Source organism: Westerdykella ornata (assembly GCF_010094085.1).
Source record: "Westerdykella ornata strain CBS 379.55 unplaced genomic scaffold EI97scaffold_7, whole genome shotgun sequence".
Classification (NCBI taxonomy): Eukaryota; Fungi; Ascomycota; class Dothideomycetes; order Pleosporales; family Sporormiaceae; genus Westerdykella; species Westerdykella ornata.
In genome coordinates, this window is record NW_022986857.1 from 28,517 (window position 1) to 45,081 (window position 16,565).

General features: G+C 52.4%; 8 protein-coding genes across 8 annotated transcripts; 4 read left to right on the plus strand and 4 right to left on the minus strand.

Moving 5' to 3' along the window:
- Positions 1-43: 43 nt before the first annotated feature.
- EI97DRAFT_466190 (ribosome biogenesis ATPase RIX7) lies at positions 44-2,455 on the plus strand. The gene is made up of 2 exons (XM_033801522.1): positions 44-1,714; positions 1,768-2,455. The coding sequence occupies exons 1-2, from the start codon at positions 95-97 to the stop codon at positions 2,344-2,346; spliced, it is 2,199 nt and encodes a 732-aa protein (XP_033654837.1). The 5' UTR covers positions 44-94; the 3' UTR covers positions 2,347-2,455.
- An 84-nt stretch (positions 2,456-2,539) lies between these two features.
- EI97DRAFT_466191 (uncharacterized protein) lies at positions 2,540-3,332 on the plus strand. The gene has a single exon (XM_033801523.1). The coding sequence runs from the start codon at positions 2,694-2,696 to the stop codon at positions 3,285-3,287; it is 594 nt and encodes a 197-aa protein (XP_033654838.1). The 5' UTR covers positions 2,540-2,693; the 3' UTR covers positions 3,288-3,332.
- A 114-nt stretch (positions 3,333-3,446) lies between these two features.
- On the minus strand, positions 3,447-4,631 carry EI97DRAFT_488617 (uncharacterized protein; the record flags this gene model as incomplete). The annotated part of the gene is made up of 1 exon (XM_033802206.1): positions 3,447-4,631. A coding segment is annotated over one exon (1,185 nt), but the record flags the coding sequence as incomplete, so codon positions are not given.
- Positions 4,632-4,681: 50 nt separating this feature from the next.
- On the minus strand, positions 4,682-5,619 carry EI97DRAFT_287214 (uncharacterized protein). The gene has a single exon (XM_033794416.1). The coding sequence runs from the start codon at positions 5,504-5,506 to the stop codon at positions 4,877-4,879; it is 630 nt and encodes a 209-aa protein (XP_033654840.1). The 5' UTR covers positions 5,507-5,619; the 3' UTR covers positions 4,682-4,876.
- On the plus strand, positions 5,620-6,150 carry EI97DRAFT_287213 (uncharacterized protein). The gene has a single exon (XM_033794415.1). The coding sequence runs from the start codon at positions 5,733-5,735 to the stop codon at positions 6,117-6,119; it is 387 nt and encodes a 128-aa protein (XP_033654841.1). The 5' UTR covers positions 5,620-5,732; the 3' UTR covers positions 6,120-6,150.
- EI97DRAFT_432182 (uncharacterized protein) lies at positions 5,983-8,176 on the minus strand. The gene is made up of 4 exons (XM_033798109.1): positions 7,377-8,176; positions 7,318-7,328; positions 6,949-7,263; positions 5,983-6,899 (listed from the first exon to the last, which is right to left on the minus strand). Exons 1-4 carry the CDS (start codon positions 7,729-7,731, stop codon positions 6,183-6,185), a joined length of 1,398 nt encoding a protein of 465 aa, XP_033654842.1. The 5' UTR covers positions 7,732-8,176; the 3' UTR covers positions 5,983-6,182.
- A 652-nt stretch (positions 8,177-8,828) lies between these two features.
- Positions 8,829-12,571, plus strand: EI97DRAFT_287246 (uncharacterized protein). Its single transcript, XM_033794417.1, has 3 exons — positions 8,829-9,106; positions 9,154-12,192; positions 12,252-12,571. The coding sequence occupies exons 1-3, from the start codon at positions 8,968-8,970 to the stop codon at positions 12,260-12,262; spliced, it is 3,189 nt and encodes a 1,062-aa protein (XP_033654843.1). The 5' UTR covers positions 8,829-8,967; the 3' UTR covers positions 12,263-12,571.
- A 1,836-nt stretch (positions 12,572-14,407) lies between these two features.
- On the minus strand, positions 14,408-16,372 carry EI97DRAFT_416071 (solute carrier family 7 protein). Its single transcript, XM_033796880.1, has 3 exons — positions 15,527-16,372; positions 15,299-15,460; positions 14,408-15,237 (listed from the first exon to the last, which is right to left on the minus strand). Exons 1-3 carry the CDS (start codon positions 16,328-16,330, stop codon positions 14,620-14,622), a joined length of 1,584 nt encoding a protein of 527 aa, XP_033654844.1. The 5' UTR covers positions 16,331-16,372; the 3' UTR covers positions 14,408-14,619.
- Positions 16,373-16,565: the final 193 nt, after the last annotated feature.

The window sequence follows — 16,565 nt, forward strand, 5'->3', positions numbered from 1 at the left end:
CCCCCACTGAAATCAGCCCTCGGCCCAATACTCAGAATTCAGAGACCATCTTCCTGCTCTCTTCGGACCTCGATTTGCCCTGTACCATTTCCCCATGTCGCGCAGTCGTCTACAGAATAGCCTCGACAGAGACGTCTTCCAAATCGTCAGGAGATACGCAGACGAGGCCACGGACCTGCCTGCGAGCAGAATCCGGCCTAGTGCCATATACGATTGGATCAAAACATCAAACTCGAGCCTGAGGCGGCGACCCAAGAAGCAGCTCGAGGACAGCATTGAGCGCGTGTTGGCTGTCTTACAGGAAGACGAATGCGGAAACGACGACGAACTCGTCCCTTTGGAGGGCAACGTTGGGGAGGAACTGGAAGTGGAGAAGCCGTCTGTCGATATCATGAATCGACAGATTGTTAACGGTTGGGCAACGGCTGCCAAATCCGGAGCTGCGACCCCCTCGACAAATGGCCAGAAGACGCGGAAGAGGGATGCCACCAGAGCGACCGAAGAACGGGAAAGTAAGAAGCAAAAGACACTGGACCTTGTGCCTCCGACTCATGTCAGCTTGAAAGATGTTGGTGGGTGCGAGCAGGTCATCGAACAGTTGAGGGAGCATCTGGTATTGCCGTTGCTGGATCCAGAAGAATATGTCAGGAGACGATTACCGATACCGCGGGGTATCCTGCTTCACGGTCCACCGGGATGTGGGAAGACCCTGATCTGTCGAGCGTACGCAGCCCTCGTCGGCGTGCCCTTCGTCGAGATACTAGGCCCTTCGATCGTGTCCGGCGTGTCCGGCGAGTCAGAGAAGCAGATCCGGGAGATATTCGAAAAGGCGAAAGAGGCCGCACCCTGTCTGTTGTTCATCGACGAAATCGATGTCATCGCACCCAAGCGGGAGAGCGCCCAAAGCCAGATGGAGAAGAGAATCGTTGCCCAACTGCTTGTCTCAATGGACGGCTTGGCCATGGAGGCCAACGATGGCAAGCCGGTCATTGTGCTCGCAGCCACGAATAGACCGGACAGCCTCGACCCTGCGCTTCGACGAGGCGGCCGTTTTGACACTGAAATCAACATGGGCGTGCCGAACGAATCGACAAGGGAGAAGATACTTCAGGCGCTGACGCGCGGCCCTAAGATGGCACCCGATGTCGACCTCAAGGCGCTAGCAAAGGCTACGGCAGGGTTTGTGGGCGCCGATCTGAAGGACCTTGTCAGCAAAGCCGGTACATGGTCGATGGATAGGTACCGCCGGGCTCTCGAGGAGCAGGCGGCAGAGCTGGAGAGCGAGATGGAGGTCGATGGCGACCAATCCGAATTTCCTAACGAGTCGGTCAGGAGATCGTATCTTCTCGTCAAGCGTTTACGGGCGAAGGGAATCCCCAGACCAGATGGGCACGATGACGCAATCTCGATGGAGGCGTTCCAGGCCGTGCTGCCCACCATAACGCCATCGTCCAAGCGAGAGGGTTTTGCAACGGTGCCGGATACGACTTGGGAGGATGTCGGGGCTCTGGACGACGTCAGGGAGGAGCTTGAGCTGATGATTGTCGAGCCCATCAAAGATCCCGAACGGTTTAGAAACCTCGGTCTTCCTCCCTCCGACGGCGTATTGCTGTGGGGACCCCCTGGGTGTGGTAAGACACTGCTTGCGAAGGCTGTGGCTGCGGAGTCAAAGGCAAACTTCATCAGCGTCAAAGGCCCAGAGTTGTTCAACAAGGTATCTCTATATCGTGCCGTCTGCCATTTGCAGTACGTGCTAACAATATCTAGTATGTTGGCGAGTCCGAACGCGCAGTCCGCCAAGTGTTTATGCGCGCCCGTTCCTCTGTCCCTTGTGTCATATTCTTCGATGAAGTGGATGCGCTCCTTGCACAGCGTAACGAGCAATCGGAGGCCTCAGCTCGAGTTGTGAATACCATTCTCACCGAATTGGATGGCCTCAGTGATCGCGACGGTATCTACCTCATCGCTGCCACGAATCGACTGGATATGATTGACGAGGCGATGTTGCGAGCAGGGAGGTTTGCGCGTCTCCTTTACGTCGGACCACCAAAGCCGGAGGAACGAGTCAAGATCATGCGTGCGCTGATGAAGAAGACGCCTCATAATCTCCAACTAGCAGAGTTCGCCAGGAGAGACGACAAGGATGGATGCAAGAACTTCTCTGGTGCCGATCTCAGAGCGCTTCTACATAATGCGGCGAGGCATTGCTTGAGAAATCAGCGAAGGGAACTGGAGCTGGTGGACTTTGAAGAGGCGGCTAAGACTATGGTGCCTAGTATTCGCGATCTTCAGAGGTATGAAGAGCTGCGAAAGAAGTTCGAATCGGTGGATTGGTTACGGAGATAGGTCGAGAGACTCCCTAAAGGCAAGGCGCTACTTTTACTCTCTTAGAGTCAGCAGTCTTCGAAGATTTGACGCATGGTTAGATTTGGTGATATTCACACCCAGTACCCAGTAAACTTGACTAAGCAACCGATTGAGACACGTGATGGTGTTTGTCGCTTCCAAGCTGGAGGTTGGAGAATCCTTCACCGCTAATTCACGCTCTCGCCAACGCCCTCAGAAACATGAATCGTTATTATTACCCAGCAGCCGTCCGCAACTGTTACACCCTCTCTTTGTGTGTCTTCCATATCAGAACTCACCTGCCTGAACCGTAGCCGAGCCTGTAGTTCATCACTCCGACAGCTCACATGTGCTACCATAACTACACACAACACAATGGCTGCGGCCACATTGGCGAACGCCATTCCTCGCCCTGGAAACTCTGCGCAGAAGCTGAGCGGCGCCTCGTCGAACTTAGAGGGCCCTCAGCGATCATGAGTCCTCCCCTGGACCGCGCAAATAGCACGCCCTTCTTCTCTCAGTCGCGCAATCCTGGAAAGCTGAGCAAACGCTTTGCGTCGTTTAGTCTCTCGCGCTCCGGCACCACTGCCAGTTCGTCGTCTGCTACGAGGCGCGCTCTCTCGGGCCCAGTCTCACCGGTTTCTTCCTCCCGCACATCGACGTCGTCGAGGTTCTCCTCGTTGGGGGAGAATGTGGTTTCCGGGCACGGTATCCCGGATCATCAGTTTGAGGCGGTGAGGTGTAAAGGGGATGCCGTTGAGGTGAGGACGACTGTGACCTCGGATATGGAGGTATGTAAAGAGTGTAAGATCTGGATAGGAGAGATGCGATTTATGATTGAGAGGTATGAGAAGACGGGGACTATCAAGGGGACGATGGCGTTTGAAGAGTTTTTGAAGTGGAGGGGAGAGTGGGAGCGGGATGAGGAGCGGGATAGATAGATGGTTCCATGGCATGAAAACTTGAAGACTTCAGTCTTTGTTACGACATCTGTGAGCTATCTATCAGGGACGCTTTTCTGAGCTCCAGATTGTATGTCCTTCTCGAAACGGTGCTCCCGTGTATCAATCAGCTCTTATTGCTGGACTTTAAACGGCCCATCATTCCCAAGCCCTGTAAACGTTGGGAAGAGGCATCGCCACAGCCTTCCCGTTCCCTTGAATGATCAATACCGCGCCGGCGACGAGGCACTCGTAGATGTTCCACCAATTCCGACCCATGACGCAAGCCTGCCGCTTGTCCTCGTCTATCGACTCGTAGATTGCAGTGTAATTCATCGCCATGCGGTCCAATTGCTTCCTAAGAATCTCCCGTTCTTCAGCTTTGAGCGGATTCCGATTGTCCTTGTCAGCAGAAACAAGCACGTCCATGGCACCGGCAAATGAAGCTCCTCCGAAGGATATATACGCATTCTTCAAAGCTAGCTCAGCAGCCACTTTTGATACCGCGTAATCAAAGTACTCCTCCGAGCCGAGTGCGAGCAGCTCCCCGGCGGTGTAGGATGCCACGGCTCTTCCTGCCGAGGCGGCGGCAGCAGCATATCCGAAAGTGATGATGGTGGCAGCAAGAGTGATAGTATCTAGGGTAATTGGTAGCCAGTTTGAGCGGCCTCCAGGCCCAATGACGAGAGGCGTGGTGTCCGGGTCGGTCTTATCCAGTCGCCAGTCATCGGCTGCAGGATCTTTCAGAGTGAAAGACTCTGTTGAGTCCTGTACGGTGATGGAGAAAGATTGCCATGAGTCCCTATTCTTGCAACTGAAGATGCGCGCATCCATCTCAGCAGTGAACACGGAATAGGATGACTTCGTTGGCGCGGAACCGTCGCTGGGTATCCTCAATCTGGGAACGACTTGAACACCGGTCATAGGCGCTTCGAAACCCCGCAGAGTGGGAACTCCCATCTGTGCTTTGAACTGTTGGAGATAGTCGTTGTATGAGGCGTAATCGTGGTCATAGTCGTCGGCAAGACTGCTCGATTCCCAGGACTGGAAATAGTTTTGTAGGTAGGACGGGGTAAAGTCGTGCTTGATGCATTTCTCTCCAAGGGTGAAGTCGATCGTGGCGGGAAATGGCGACATATTAATCACAAGGAGAGAGACCTGGACGCCGGCGGTGGCCAGTTTGGCCAGGAGGGCCGCGGAAAGGAAGGCGGATTTGAAGTACGCAGTCATTCTGCTAGGACATGAGTATTTTTCAGGGAAGACGCAACGGTAAAATCTGAATTCTTCGACAGATGGGAAAATGGTATATGTAAGTGGATGATGAGCATGGAATGTGAAACTTGGTTCATCAAGGGATCATGTTGTGAGGAATCTCTGATCTACAAATTCCTAGACTACTGCTTTTGGTGGTACCGACCGACCTCTAACCTGTCTTCTTGAACTCTTCAAATGTGACTTCGTAGAGTAGCCGCTCCATTCATGGTTTTCTGAACTGACTCTCAACTGAAAGTCAAAGACCAATTATAGTCGACCCTATCACTCAAACTGTGCCAGACGAACCATTTCAGAGTAATATATGACTCTAATCCTCACAGCGCGTTGCTAAGACCTCGAAGCTTACTATTGCACTCCTCCATCAGCTGCATGAGATTTTCGACCTGATGCCTCAGATCCATCATGATCAGATTGAGTCCCTCAAATGACTGACCGCTTTCGATGGCGGTCAACCATGCCGCTGGCATTGTTGGTATCCTCTGTAGATTTATCTGCGTTCCTGTCCTCGTCGATGGAGAAGGGTTGATTGCCTGAACCCTGCGACCCAGCTTGCTCAGTCTCCTCAAACGGCACTTCATTTCTGTTGTGCCTGGTACGCTTTCAGTGACTCCACTAGAACCACATTCCCCATTATCAGTTTGCCGCTCCGAGGCCTGAGTTTGAGGGACAGAAACATTCTCAGCACCCCTTCTTCCTTCTTTGCGGAACTTACGCAGCGCCTTCTTGTTCATGACAGGACCGTCATGCGTCTTATAATCCGCCTTCACACTGGGGCTCATTGCAAAGACATGGCCGGAATCTGCGGCGCCTTTCAGTGCTTCTTGAAGAGTCCTATTTTTCATTTCATTTGGATTCCTCGGGAGGCGCTTGTCTGTGCTGTCTTCTTTGGGTCTTTCCTTGACAGGTGACTTTGGGTCTGCCCTCCCTTTTGGCCTGCGGGGCATACTGGGGACTTCAAGGTTGGAGTTTTGCTATTATCGCAAAATTGGCGTCTACTGTGTTTGTTGCAAAGTGCGAGGTGTAGGAGACCGCAGGTTTCTCTGAGCTGCGGATTTGAAAAGATGTTAAAGGAGCAGAGAAATGGCTAAGAAGTGTTTATATGCTTTCTGCAGAGGCAGGACCGGCGACTAGTCATGCGACCAACGAGCAAAGAATGGCTGCGTTTGCTCGATGACAATAGAAGCCCAAGCAAATTCAGGAAGTACCTGGCAATTCCATTTGTGTGGTAAATTTCAGGACTTGAGATCACGATGGACACTCGTCCCACCTGATGTATTAATACAGTGGAAGAGTTATTCAAGGATGAGAAGTAGTACTGACGTTGGGGTTGCATTTATTGGGACCTCGGCTGTAAATCGATGGAAACGAAACAGTGGCCAGAGATGGATTGCGTCAAAATCGAATCTCGACCAAGAATTCTCTGGCTTTGGTGCGATGAGTCCAGAATCACCCAGCAGGGCGATCGAATTGGGAGATGCGTGGTTCCTGCTCATCAATATTCTTCCTGTCCTCTGCTGTTATCCTGTATATACCTTATGTACCCGGAAATTCAGATGAAACTATTTCTCTTGCGAAACAGCGCTACGCTGCAGACACGGAAGTCAATAATACCTACGTAAGCTAGAAAGTAACGTTTCCCTGGATATTCCAGTTCCCACCGTTTACTGTTTTCCCACCACTGTGTGTTGTTTGCGACCCGTATATAATACTGGCACCTTGATAAGGTCCAGGCTGTGGAGGCGACTGTAGGTGTCGTGCATTTGTAAAAGGCGCATAACCTTCTGCCCACGGCGGATCATTATATTCATCGATTGGCGGTGGAGGTCCGGGAGGGAACATTGGAGAACTTGGTCTTCTGCGAGATTCCTCATGATGCCCCAGTGTAGCTGGCGAAGGCTGCATTTCTGGTGCCGATTCGATATATTTTGGCTCCGGAGGCGGAGGTGGCCTTGCATAGCCGACCCCAGATCTGTATGGTTCATAACGTGGAGCTGACCCATGTCCCTGAGAAGCTGATCCTCCATATCGATACATGTCGTGCATGTACTGCTGATGATCTCGAGAGTCCTGGGAGTAAGGTGACGGTTGTCGCGGAAGTGCACCGTAAGTATGATCTCCTGCACGGTCACGTTGTCCCGGATGAGCGAATCCATACTCATTCACTCTCGGATTCTCGTGAGCCGCCTTTGCTATTGCCTTCACCCATCGTCGAAGTTCTCCGGACACAGACATATAGCCTGCATCAGATGCGTCAGAAAATTTGGTCATATCCGTATGGTTTGCCCGAATTCCAATGGCATTGTACGATGGAAGGATTGCTGAGTGCTTCGGCACTATCTATAAAAGAGTCAGTGTGCTTTCTATCGGCGTTGCAACCTACACTCACTTCCCCAACGGCCCTCACAGGCAATTCCTCGAAGAAGCAGGTTATCTTTAGAGGCGGTTTCCTTTCGAATATCGGTCCCCGCAGCATGGTGTGGAATTCTCGCTGGACCCGAGCAAGAACTTCAGAGTCGGTTTTCAGGACATTGACCAGGTCGACATTGGCAGTCTTGATCGCGTTTACCAGGTTGCCCATTATGCTCCCCCACCGTGCGAGATCTGAGCCGCAGTGAGGAGTACCCAGGAAACAGATCCCCACTACGCTTTGCACCAGATCCTGCAAGTGCTCTTCTGCGCTATTTTTTGAAAAAAGAAGTGCCTGACCGCAGTGAGTATAGCAGTCATTTTATGCCCTTGACTGGGGTTTACTGACATCTTCCGTCACTGTTCGCAGTCAGTAGATATTCCTTGCGTTCACTATAGCTCACTGACCCAACCCTCCCAGAGAATGCGTGACGAAGATCACTGGTCTGCTCTCCGTGTCCGTCCGCTCGCGGATTTGAGTGATCGCATTCACGAGATTCCCTGCATGTTCGCCAATTCTATTCTGGGATGCGGTTGCCACGAAGTGAGCTATGTCTGCATCGTAGCCATAAGTCATGATGCGTGTCTTGGGCAAGTCTTTGGGAAGTATGTCCTTCGGCCAGAAGACCTCTTGACCCTTGTGCGTCCACGTGTTGTGACGATTTCCAGTAAGACCATGTACGAATACAATACTGCTCGTCGTGAGTAGGATACTGCCACCAAGGTACGGCAACTGACTCTGCCACAGCACCATCACCCCCATCGTGACAGATGGCTAATCCGTACTCGCCCCGGGTAGAAAGAATGTCCTGTGTTTCGTGGTCATTCTCAACTGAGTTATCCGGTGATGCGGCGGCCGATTTGCCGAAGAAGACCATCTTGCGAAATTGTCCTGCGATAACAAGAGAACCCAGAGACTTGGGAAGGGCGCCAGACGATGAAGGGTACTAAGTTATGTTCCTTCCGAAGGATTGAGAGGGAGGGTTAGCCAGGCTGCCAGGGTCGTTCCCACCCTGGGGAAGGGTTATTTTAAGGCCAGCTGCGCAAGGCTGAAGCAGGACAAGTAACCCCCCGACGTATGATGAGCTGAACCCGCTTTCTATCATGCGATACCGCCAGCCTTGTGCATTCCGACCGCTTTTGGCCCCGCAGTGACTTCCTCGAAGACCTCATATTCTTAAAGGGAGGATTGGCTTCAAAGACTGTCGCTAACTGTGGCCAAGGAAAGCAGAATATCCTCCCTATGTACGTAGACAATGTCTATTACTGTATTGCGATTTATTGTACATCGCGGGGCAACCTGGAGAACTACTGCGCCCTCTCACATCCGACTGAACACCCCCTTGTACTGCTGCTCTGGGTTAGATTACCAAATTCAAGTATTTCAATTGGCTACAGACGATGTTTCAAGGCTGATTATACCTGGAAGGAGGCGCTGTCAGGCCAATTACAGCATCAGATATACCCCTGCGACCCCCTGTCTGTTCAGTCGGATGTGAAAGGGCGCAGTAGGGTGGGCTGGGCCGGGAATACGAGGTCAAGAACACGTCCTGTTGGTGAATTTTGCCGTATGTAACACAAAAGCCGGACGTGTGCTCTTGAAAGGCTGTCTGCAGCAGGAAGACGTAACTAAATTCTTACTCGTTACACAGCGACAAAAGCCACAGCGCTTCCCGATATTGCTCGCTACCAACCACCTCGTGGCGTCGAATCCAACCATATCGCATATCCCTACACCAAATCGGTGATCCCGGAAGACCTACATGTTCAGCCGTCCAGAAAGGCCCTGTCCCTCCGGGGTACCCAGTTTAATCATGAGGCTGAAAATCGCTTTACAAGACGGACCGGACTCCACGTCCCCCTCCAGACACTTCAGCCTCTCTGGAGAAACAGTCTATCTCGAGTGCAGGCCATGTCGTGCTGCTTAGAACTCCTGACTACTACCTCCATCACTACTTCCGCCCCCACCGGGTGTAGTCAATGGTAGGTGGTTTGCTAGATGGCTAGCATGGCCTCCACAAAGCACTCGAAAGGCCATATCCATCAGGCAGCGAACTACCTTCACGGAAAATTCGAAAACCATGGTGTTCAATGGAACGGTTCAAATGTCACTGTATCTGGAGATGTCATCTTCAATAGTACGTCCATTCACTCCGTGGGTGTGTATTGTAGCTTATGTTGGCAGCTCCACATCTCGGCAGAGATGACCAGACGTTGGAGCGTGAAGCGAGAAAGGCGCTCTGCTATAATTTTAGGGACCCTATAGACGATCGACGGAGTATATTGAGCCGCAAGCCGCGCATGATTACGGCAACTTGCGACTGGATAATCGACGATCCTCGTTACAAGCACTGGAGAAATGTCCGAACTCGCTCGCAGCTCCTTTGGGTCTCAGGCGGACAGGCCCGCGGGAAGACTATGCTTGCCATCTTCCTCAGCCAGCAATTCGACAAGCTAGCACAACATGCCAGCGAAATCACTGTGCTGTACTATTTTATCGAAAGACAAGACAACCGGGACACCGCGTCTCATGTGCTAAGAGGACTTATAAGACGCCTCATCGCGGTTAGAAAAGAATTGACAAAGTATCTGGTCGAGTACTATGAGGATTCTGGGAGCGATCTGTTCGGGCCGAACTATATTGAAACGCTATGGCGAGTATTCGAAGAGATGATAAGGGACCCGATAGCTGGGCAAGTGTACTGCATCATCGATGGCCTAGACGGTTGCAAAGAAGAATCTCTTCAGCGGCTGGTGGGACTAGTCAGAGACTTCTTTCTCGATGAGCCGCAAGTGGTCGTCGACGAAGGGGTTCCCACTGACAATTACGGAAGCAGTAATGTCCCGAAGACGGGGAAGATTGGACAGAAAACGGGCTCGGGCCTGAAGATGCTTCTTGTGAGCAGGGAAGAGCCAGAATGGCTTTTGGAATATTTGAGAGATTTCCCGCGCATTCCGATAGGCGGAGGTCCCTCCAAGAAGGCGGGCAAAGCTGGCGTTTCCAGTGCACAGCCTGCAAAAAGGCCACCCAGACTGAAGGAGGTCGCTTCAACCATAATTCGAAAGCAAACACTACAGAAAACAGAAAAGAACGAGACTGTTGCAGAGGGATCCTCTGCAACATCATCAAACAATCCACCCAGTACATTAGCACAGGTCGTGCCGACGGTGTCATCACCCGCGCCTCCATATTCTGCATTAGCAAGCCCGCTGGTCGGCACCAACCCGCCGTGGCCTGGGAATAATCAGCTGGTCTACAATAGCGGTGCGCTCGCGCTGACAAGTGGGCCAATTCCAACAAACGAGCAATCAGCCACACAGGCAGGGAAGTCCTCTGGTCAGAATCTCGCTCTAACACTACTTGCCTCCATGCCAACAGATGCATCAGTCGCGCAACAGACGCTTCTTTCATCTCTCTCATTACAGCCGGCCGTCTCCACATCCTCCCCGCAACACCAGCTAGTGTCGACTGGAGCACCTCTTTCGCTCCCTTCAACTCAACCCATTACTACCGCTTCTTCTCAGCCTCCAGGCGCACTCTCGGCGACGCAGTATTCTGTTGAAACGGTGTCTACAGCGTCTTCGGGAATATCAACGTCGACTTCGACCCAGTCTGCGACTACGTCTCCACCGTCGATCCACACCTCCGGGCCATCATATCAGCAGTATGGTGTATCCATCCCAACAGACCTCTCCCATGCCGCTGTTTCAGCTCAGCAGCAGTCTACAGCAGCAAACCTAGGGCAGCCTAGCTTCACGAACGCTGCGCACCCTGACCAGGTCACTTCGAAACCATCAGATACTACACAGAATGCCGCTTCTGTAACGGCATCCAGTTCATCCGCTGCTGTCTCGACTTCAGCATCATTGTTTCAAGGGGTTCCCTACACGACCGAACCAGCTGATTATATTGATGAACGACCCAGTGCACCAACGGAACATCAAGAAGCGGAAGAAGTGCACATTGCAGAGGACGAAATGGATGAGGACTATAATCCATCTTTAAGGGTATACATCGAAGCTAAGATAGAAGAGCTGGCCCAAGAAAGGCAATTCCCCACCGAAGTGCAATCCTTCATCTGTGCAGCTTTAGAGTATCGTGGTGATGGCACGTTCCTATGGGTGGACTTCGCTATTGAAGAAATAAAGAAGGTGCATGTCGACAACATGGAAGAGACATGCAACTCTCTCCCTCCAACATTGGAGGATATGTACGCCAGGATCCTGCTCAATATTCCCCAACACCTGGTCGACCTCGCCATCGGCCTACTTCGATGGACCATTTGCGCACGACGCCCAATGGATCTGATGGAGCTGTGGATTGCTCTCAATCTCTCGCATTACAGCTGTCAGGATGCAATAGAGTACATTAAAGCAACCATCCTCGCCTGCGGAAACATGTTCAGCATCCAGACGGAAGATCATACGGTCAACTTGATCCATCAGTCACTCGTCGACTTTCTCACTAGTGATTCTTCAGTTTTAATGCACGACCCACGTCTGTCGAGATTCCACATTATCCCTTCACAGATTCACGGTGACATCACCACGTTTTGCATCTCATATCTGGAGTCTGGCCCTTTCAACCACCATCCGATCTGCCAATTTGAAAACGCCATGGTTTACAATCAGCATATCATGACTTACCCATTTCTTCCCTACGCCGCAAGCTTCTGGCCTGATCACTTGAAAGAAGCATCGAACCCCTACCTCAACCTCTCGTCTCCCTTCTTCCTTCCCAAGTCAATAGCAAGGAAAAACTGGTGGATTACATATTGGGCTTTCACGACGGGCAAAGCTACCCTATCGGCCCCCAGAAACTTTACGGTGTTGCACTTAGCCGCGTACCTTGATTTGGTGGCAGTGGCTCAACAAGTTTTCCAACGCGGGGAACTCAAGTCTCGACTGAACAAACGGGACTCTCACGGTAATGCACCGCTCGACTACACCGTCGCCCGTGGAAACATTGCAATGTTCCAGTTTCTCCTTATGCACAACGCCAAGCAGGAGCCGCTGGGGGAGACACCACTGGAGCTTGCTGTGCGCAAGGGTCAGAAAGAAATGGTGGCGCTTTTATTGGACATGGGGTGGGATGTCAATCTTCGTGCGAAGCAAGAAACACCACTTGGCAGCTTGTGGACATTGGCAAGATGGCTCCCGGGTGCCTACAGCGAGGGCCTCGACCTCAACGTCGATACATGGCATATGACTTTTCGCGACATTGGTGCACAGGCAACTCCATTGCACAAAGCGGCCACATACGGCCACGTGGGTGTCATGGAGTTGCTGCTTGAGAGAGGAGCGGAGGTTGAGGCGGGCACAACAAAAGGCTTTACTCCGCTCCACTCAGCCTCCTATGTCGGTGCCTTGGATTGTGTGGAGCTTCTCCTGCAGCATGGTGCTAATCCAAACTGGCTCACCACGGAGCACTGGCTTCCAATGCATTACGCTGCTATGCGAGGCAAGCTCAATGTAGTTGAACGCTATCTGGATCTTGGTGTTCCTATCGACGCTGTAACGATCAAGTCCAAAACGGCCCTTCATCTCGCGGCTTATGGCGGTCACGCTGAACTGGTGGAATTTCTCTGTCAACGTGGAGCCAGTCTTGAGTTGAGATCGTACAAAGGAGAAACCCCACTTCACCTTGCGACAAGACACGCAATACCACAAGTAGTCGAGATGCTCCTTTCTCTGGGCGCGGATCGCAATGCCATGAACAATGCGGGATTCACCCCTGCGCAAGTCGCTCAGACTTCTACCCTCATAAATTCCAAGGAGTGTCTGCGCATTCTCCAAACATTCGGTATGGAAGGTTATGTCCCATGGCAACCGCCTCAGCAGCCAAATATGGCTGAAGACACGCAAAACCAAACTCCTGCAGCAGCCGATGAAGCATCATATACTTACGTAGATGAATCGAGCGGGCGAAGAGCATCAATGGCCACGCCACCCGCTCCAGCGACAAGAACGTTTGCAAATACAGCGATCCCTCGGGAGGACCCCTTCAAAAGGTTTCAGGCCAGCATATCAGTGCAGGTTCAGCCACCGCAACAAGGTTACCCATCCGGTGGTCAACAATCCACAATGCAACCTACACCAACAGGCTTGTCCACGGGAATGACACCTGTTGCTCAAACAAATCCCTATGCGGCTCCTTCCATACCAGGACAGTCAGGCTCAAAGTTTTCCTACGACGCTAACGCATATCCGAACCAGTATGGGGACGAGAACGGGGTTGCGTTTGGTTCGATGTCACCACCTTCTGTCCCACCTCCGCCGTATAGTGCTGCGGTGGGGAGCAGCCCGCCTCCCGTATTCCCAGAGAAGTCTCCTGCATGGACTACATCGATGAATCAGGGAAGCCAAGGATCATGGCAGGCTCCAGCATGCGCATCGCCTCCAACACAGAATGTACCGCCAGTGCAAGTGACACCACCCACGCAACCGGCCCAGCAGCCTCAGCAGCCTCAGCAGCCCCAACATATGGTAAATACCTCCACCATGCCAGCAACCCAAGAAGCAGCTACTGGAGCTCGATCAATGCCGCAACAGTCCACTCAGTCAAGCTTGGTGGCGATGCTAAGCTCTTTCGCGATATCCAGCACTCCCAGTCGTGCTGCCACACCAGGGATACCTGAACGACATGCAGTGCAAACTTCTCCTCCGCAGGCTGTGCAGAGTGCGCCCCCAACTCTCCTCCAAACGCAACAACCAAATCAGCCTCCTCCCAGCCCAAGCCCTCAGTATCAGGCGCAACAGACCTCCAGCGTGCAGGCAACGCCGACTACCACTCCCTGGTCCCCATTTCAACCGACCGCTACGCCCATCTCACCATACCAGACTCTAGCCACACCCGTTCAGTCAGCACCTCCTGCTCAACAGCCGTATCAAAACCCGACCACACCGTATCAGAATCCCGGCTATCCCATGCAACAACAACAACAACAGCAACCAATCTTTTCAACGAACCCTATCCCAGCTCCAGTATCCATCCCCTATTCCTCCCCTCCGATCCAGCAATCACAACCGCAATACCTCAATCCCGGCGTCCCCCAAACTCCCTACACCCAACACGCAGCCGCCTTGCCCTTGCAATCTCCTCATTTCTCCGGTAATACCACGGCCAGCACGTACAACTCTAGCTTTGAGTACAGTGCGCCTCCTCCAGCACCTTACAATCCACACTTGGACCAGGGATTACAGGCTCCAGCGCAGATGCCGATGCAGCAAGGGTGGCAGGGTCAGCTCGCAGGTGGTCAGGTGGGGTATCCTTCGGCTGTGCCTATGCAGAACGGTGGAGCGATGTTCGGGCCTCCGCCTCCGCAGGGAGCAGGAAAACGGAAGAGTTTTCTTGGAGGGTTGGTGGGTGGTCGGTGACGGATTGAGACTTTCTTGACGGTTCTGGGCGTATAATGGTATTGGGGTATGAGATTATTCTCGTTTCCGGTTTTGCACCTCGGACTGCTGCGATTTTTTGCTAGATAAAGGTGTTGTTCGTCTGACTTGTTTATTATGTTGTATTTACGCAGACCTGCCTGCCCATGAATTATGATGATCGAATGAAAACCGCATGCGCGTCCCATTTGCTCATACAGTAATCTAAAGACGGGAAGCTTACCAAAGCTCAGAAGAGCTTCCCCTGAAGGCAGACTCACTCACTTCTCAATCGCTCAATCCCGTGAACCCTAACAGCCCACCACACAAACCCCACAGCCCAGACGCCCACCAATACAGCCGCCTGCACAGGCGCAAACAGGGCCCCTCTCACAACCACAAACCCGCTGATCAGTGCAAATAGCACAGGCACCACTAGCGGAGGCTTGATAGGACGATGGAGGTCCGGCTCCCGGAAGCGGAGGATGATGGCCCCGGTCACAGTGAGGAAAAAGAAAGAGTACTCGCTGAGTCCGTTGAGGGTGAGAAGGATGCGCATGTTTCCTAGGAGGATGTATAGGGATGAGAGCAGGGTGTTGAGAACGAGGGCATTTATTGGAGCTTCCCCCTTGTCCATCGCCTCGTTTGCTGCTTCGCTTGCAGCTCCCTCATCTTCATCGGAGTTTTCGGCGTCTACAGCACCGCTTGACACCTTCCATCTTCCAATTTCGCCCACACTGCCGAGGAAACCGGGAAGCCAGCGCTTGTTCGCGGCGGCCACGGTCATGCGGCCTGCAACGAAGGAGTTGCCGAGTGCAGAGCCAGCAATAACGAGGCAGATGAGTATCGTGGCGAAGAAGGCTGGTCCCTGGCCTAGGAAGTGGGATATAGCTGTCTATGGGGCATTAATGACTTCGCGTGCAAAGGAGACCATCTGCGATCGTTATTATACGTACCACTGCTGCAGCATCAGTAACAGATACGACGTTCCACGGAAGGAGGATGTAGTAAACGGTGTTGGCAGCCAGATAGCAGAGGATGATGGTTGGGATGGCTGTATTGACGGATAGTGGAAGCTGCTTGCTGGGATTGCGTAGCTCTGCTGCTACATAGTTTGCCTGGAGCATGTAAGTTTTATATAAGCCAAAGAAGGACCCCCTCGAGAGACTCTGAATCAGCCATACCTTATCCCAACCGGAAAACGACCATAGCGACGCATACAGCGCCGTGCTAAAGAATCCCAACAACTCCCAAGCTCCCACCTCGCTCCAATCAACCAACCTCCCATCAGGAAGCACGCTATCCCTTGCTGCAAACCACCTCTTTTTATACCAATCTCCTCCCCCGAGATCTCTTCCATGCTGCGCAACAAAGACCCCCAGAACGGTTAAGCCCGACAGGATTAGCAAAAAGATAGTCGAGAACTTGATAACGACAAAGAAATCACCTAAACGCGTACTCGTCTTTGTACTGATCGAGTTGGCAATAGTCACAATTACCAACACTAGCACAGACCACCCCTTTTGCGCCAATCCATCACGAGCGCTGTCCCACCCAAAAGCAGAATACACACTCTCAACAAAAACGATACTCAGAATCGCCAACGTCGCCGGCATCGTGGCGACGATCCAGCTCCAGCCGGCTAGGAAGCCCCACACCTCGCCATAAATGTGGCTGAGGTAGGGCTGGATACCGCCCTCGCCAGGAATGGCCGTGCCTAGCTCTGCCATGGTGAGGGCGCCGGTCCAGGCGAGAAAACCGCCGAGCAACCAGACCAAAAGTGCAACGCCCGGTGAAGGTACATTGGCATCAACGGGGCCGGGAGAGCTGAAGACGCCTGATCCGATGACGATAGTGGTGATGAGGACGAATGCGTGTTTCGCGTTGAGTCGGCGGGCGAATGTGCTACGGGTTGTATGGGCGACTTCTGGAAGGCTAGAGCCATGTTGGTCTCCCTCGTGTAGCAGAGGGGTTGATTCGGACGCCATTGTACTATTCACACGCGTTTGGTTTTGAGATGGATGGGAAGGTGACGAGATGAAGTCAAATCTAGGTGATTACATAATGCACCGAAGATATTGCGTGCTGTTAAACGGTCATGTGATGCTTGTATTGATGCGCTTTTTGTAGAAGTTTGGTAGTATAAAGTCTAATAGGCGATAATATAATCAGCCTAGTTTAGTTGAAAGCGTGTTGTTTCCAAGAGATATGGACTTTTACATA

Excerpts from the sequence above, each read along its gene's own strand:
- EI97DRAFT_416071 (XM_033796880.1), bottom strand. The coding sequence starts at position 16,330 with ATGGCGTCCGAATCAACCCCTCTGCTACACGAGGGAGACCAACATGGC. Across the intron at positions 15,461-15,526 it reads CGTTTTCCGGTTGGGATAAG|GCAAACTATGTAGCAGCAGA; the intron begins GTATGGCTGATT and ends TACATGCTCCAG. Across the intron at positions 15,238-15,298 it reads TTACTGATGCTGCAGCAGTG|ACAGCTATATCCCACTTCCT; the intron begins GTACGTATAATA and ends AATGCCCCATAG.
- EI97DRAFT_287246 (XM_033794417.1), top strand. The coding sequence starts at position 8,968 with ATGGCTAGCATGGCCTCCACAAAGCACTCGAAAGGCCATATCCATCAG. Across the intron at positions 9,107-9,153 it reads TGGAGATGTCATCTTCAATA|CTCCACATCTCGGCAGAGAT; the intron begins GTACGTCCATTC and ends TTATGTTGGCAG.
- EI97DRAFT_432182 (XM_033798109.1), bottom strand. The coding sequence starts at position 7,731 with ATGGGGGTGATGGTGCTGTGGCAGAGTCAGTTGCCGTACCTTGGTGGC. Across the intron at positions 6,900-6,948 it reads CTGTGAGGGCCGTTGGGGAA|ATAGTGCCGAAGCACTCAGC; the intron begins GTGAGTGTAGGT and ends ACTCTTTTATAG.
- EI97DRAFT_466190 (XM_033801522.1), top strand. The coding sequence starts at position 95 with ATGTCGCGCAGTCGTCTACAGAATAGCCTCGACAGAGACGTCTTCCAA. Across the intron at positions 1,715-1,767 it reads GCCCAGAGTTGTTCAACAAG|TATGTTGGCGAGTCCGAACG; the intron begins GTATCTCTATAT and ends AACAATATCTAG.
- EI97DRAFT_287214 (XM_033794416.1), bottom strand. The coding sequence starts at position 5,506 with ATGCCCCGCAGGCCAAAAGGGAGGGCAGACCCAAAGTCACCTGTCAAG.
- EI97DRAFT_466191 (XM_033801523.1), top strand. The coding sequence starts at position 2,694 with ATGTGCTACCATAACTACACACAACACAATGGCTGCGGCCACATTGGC.
- EI97DRAFT_287213 (XM_033794415.1), top strand. The coding sequence starts at position 5,733 with ATGACAATAGAAGCCCAAGCAAATTCAGGAAGTACCTGGCAATTCCAT.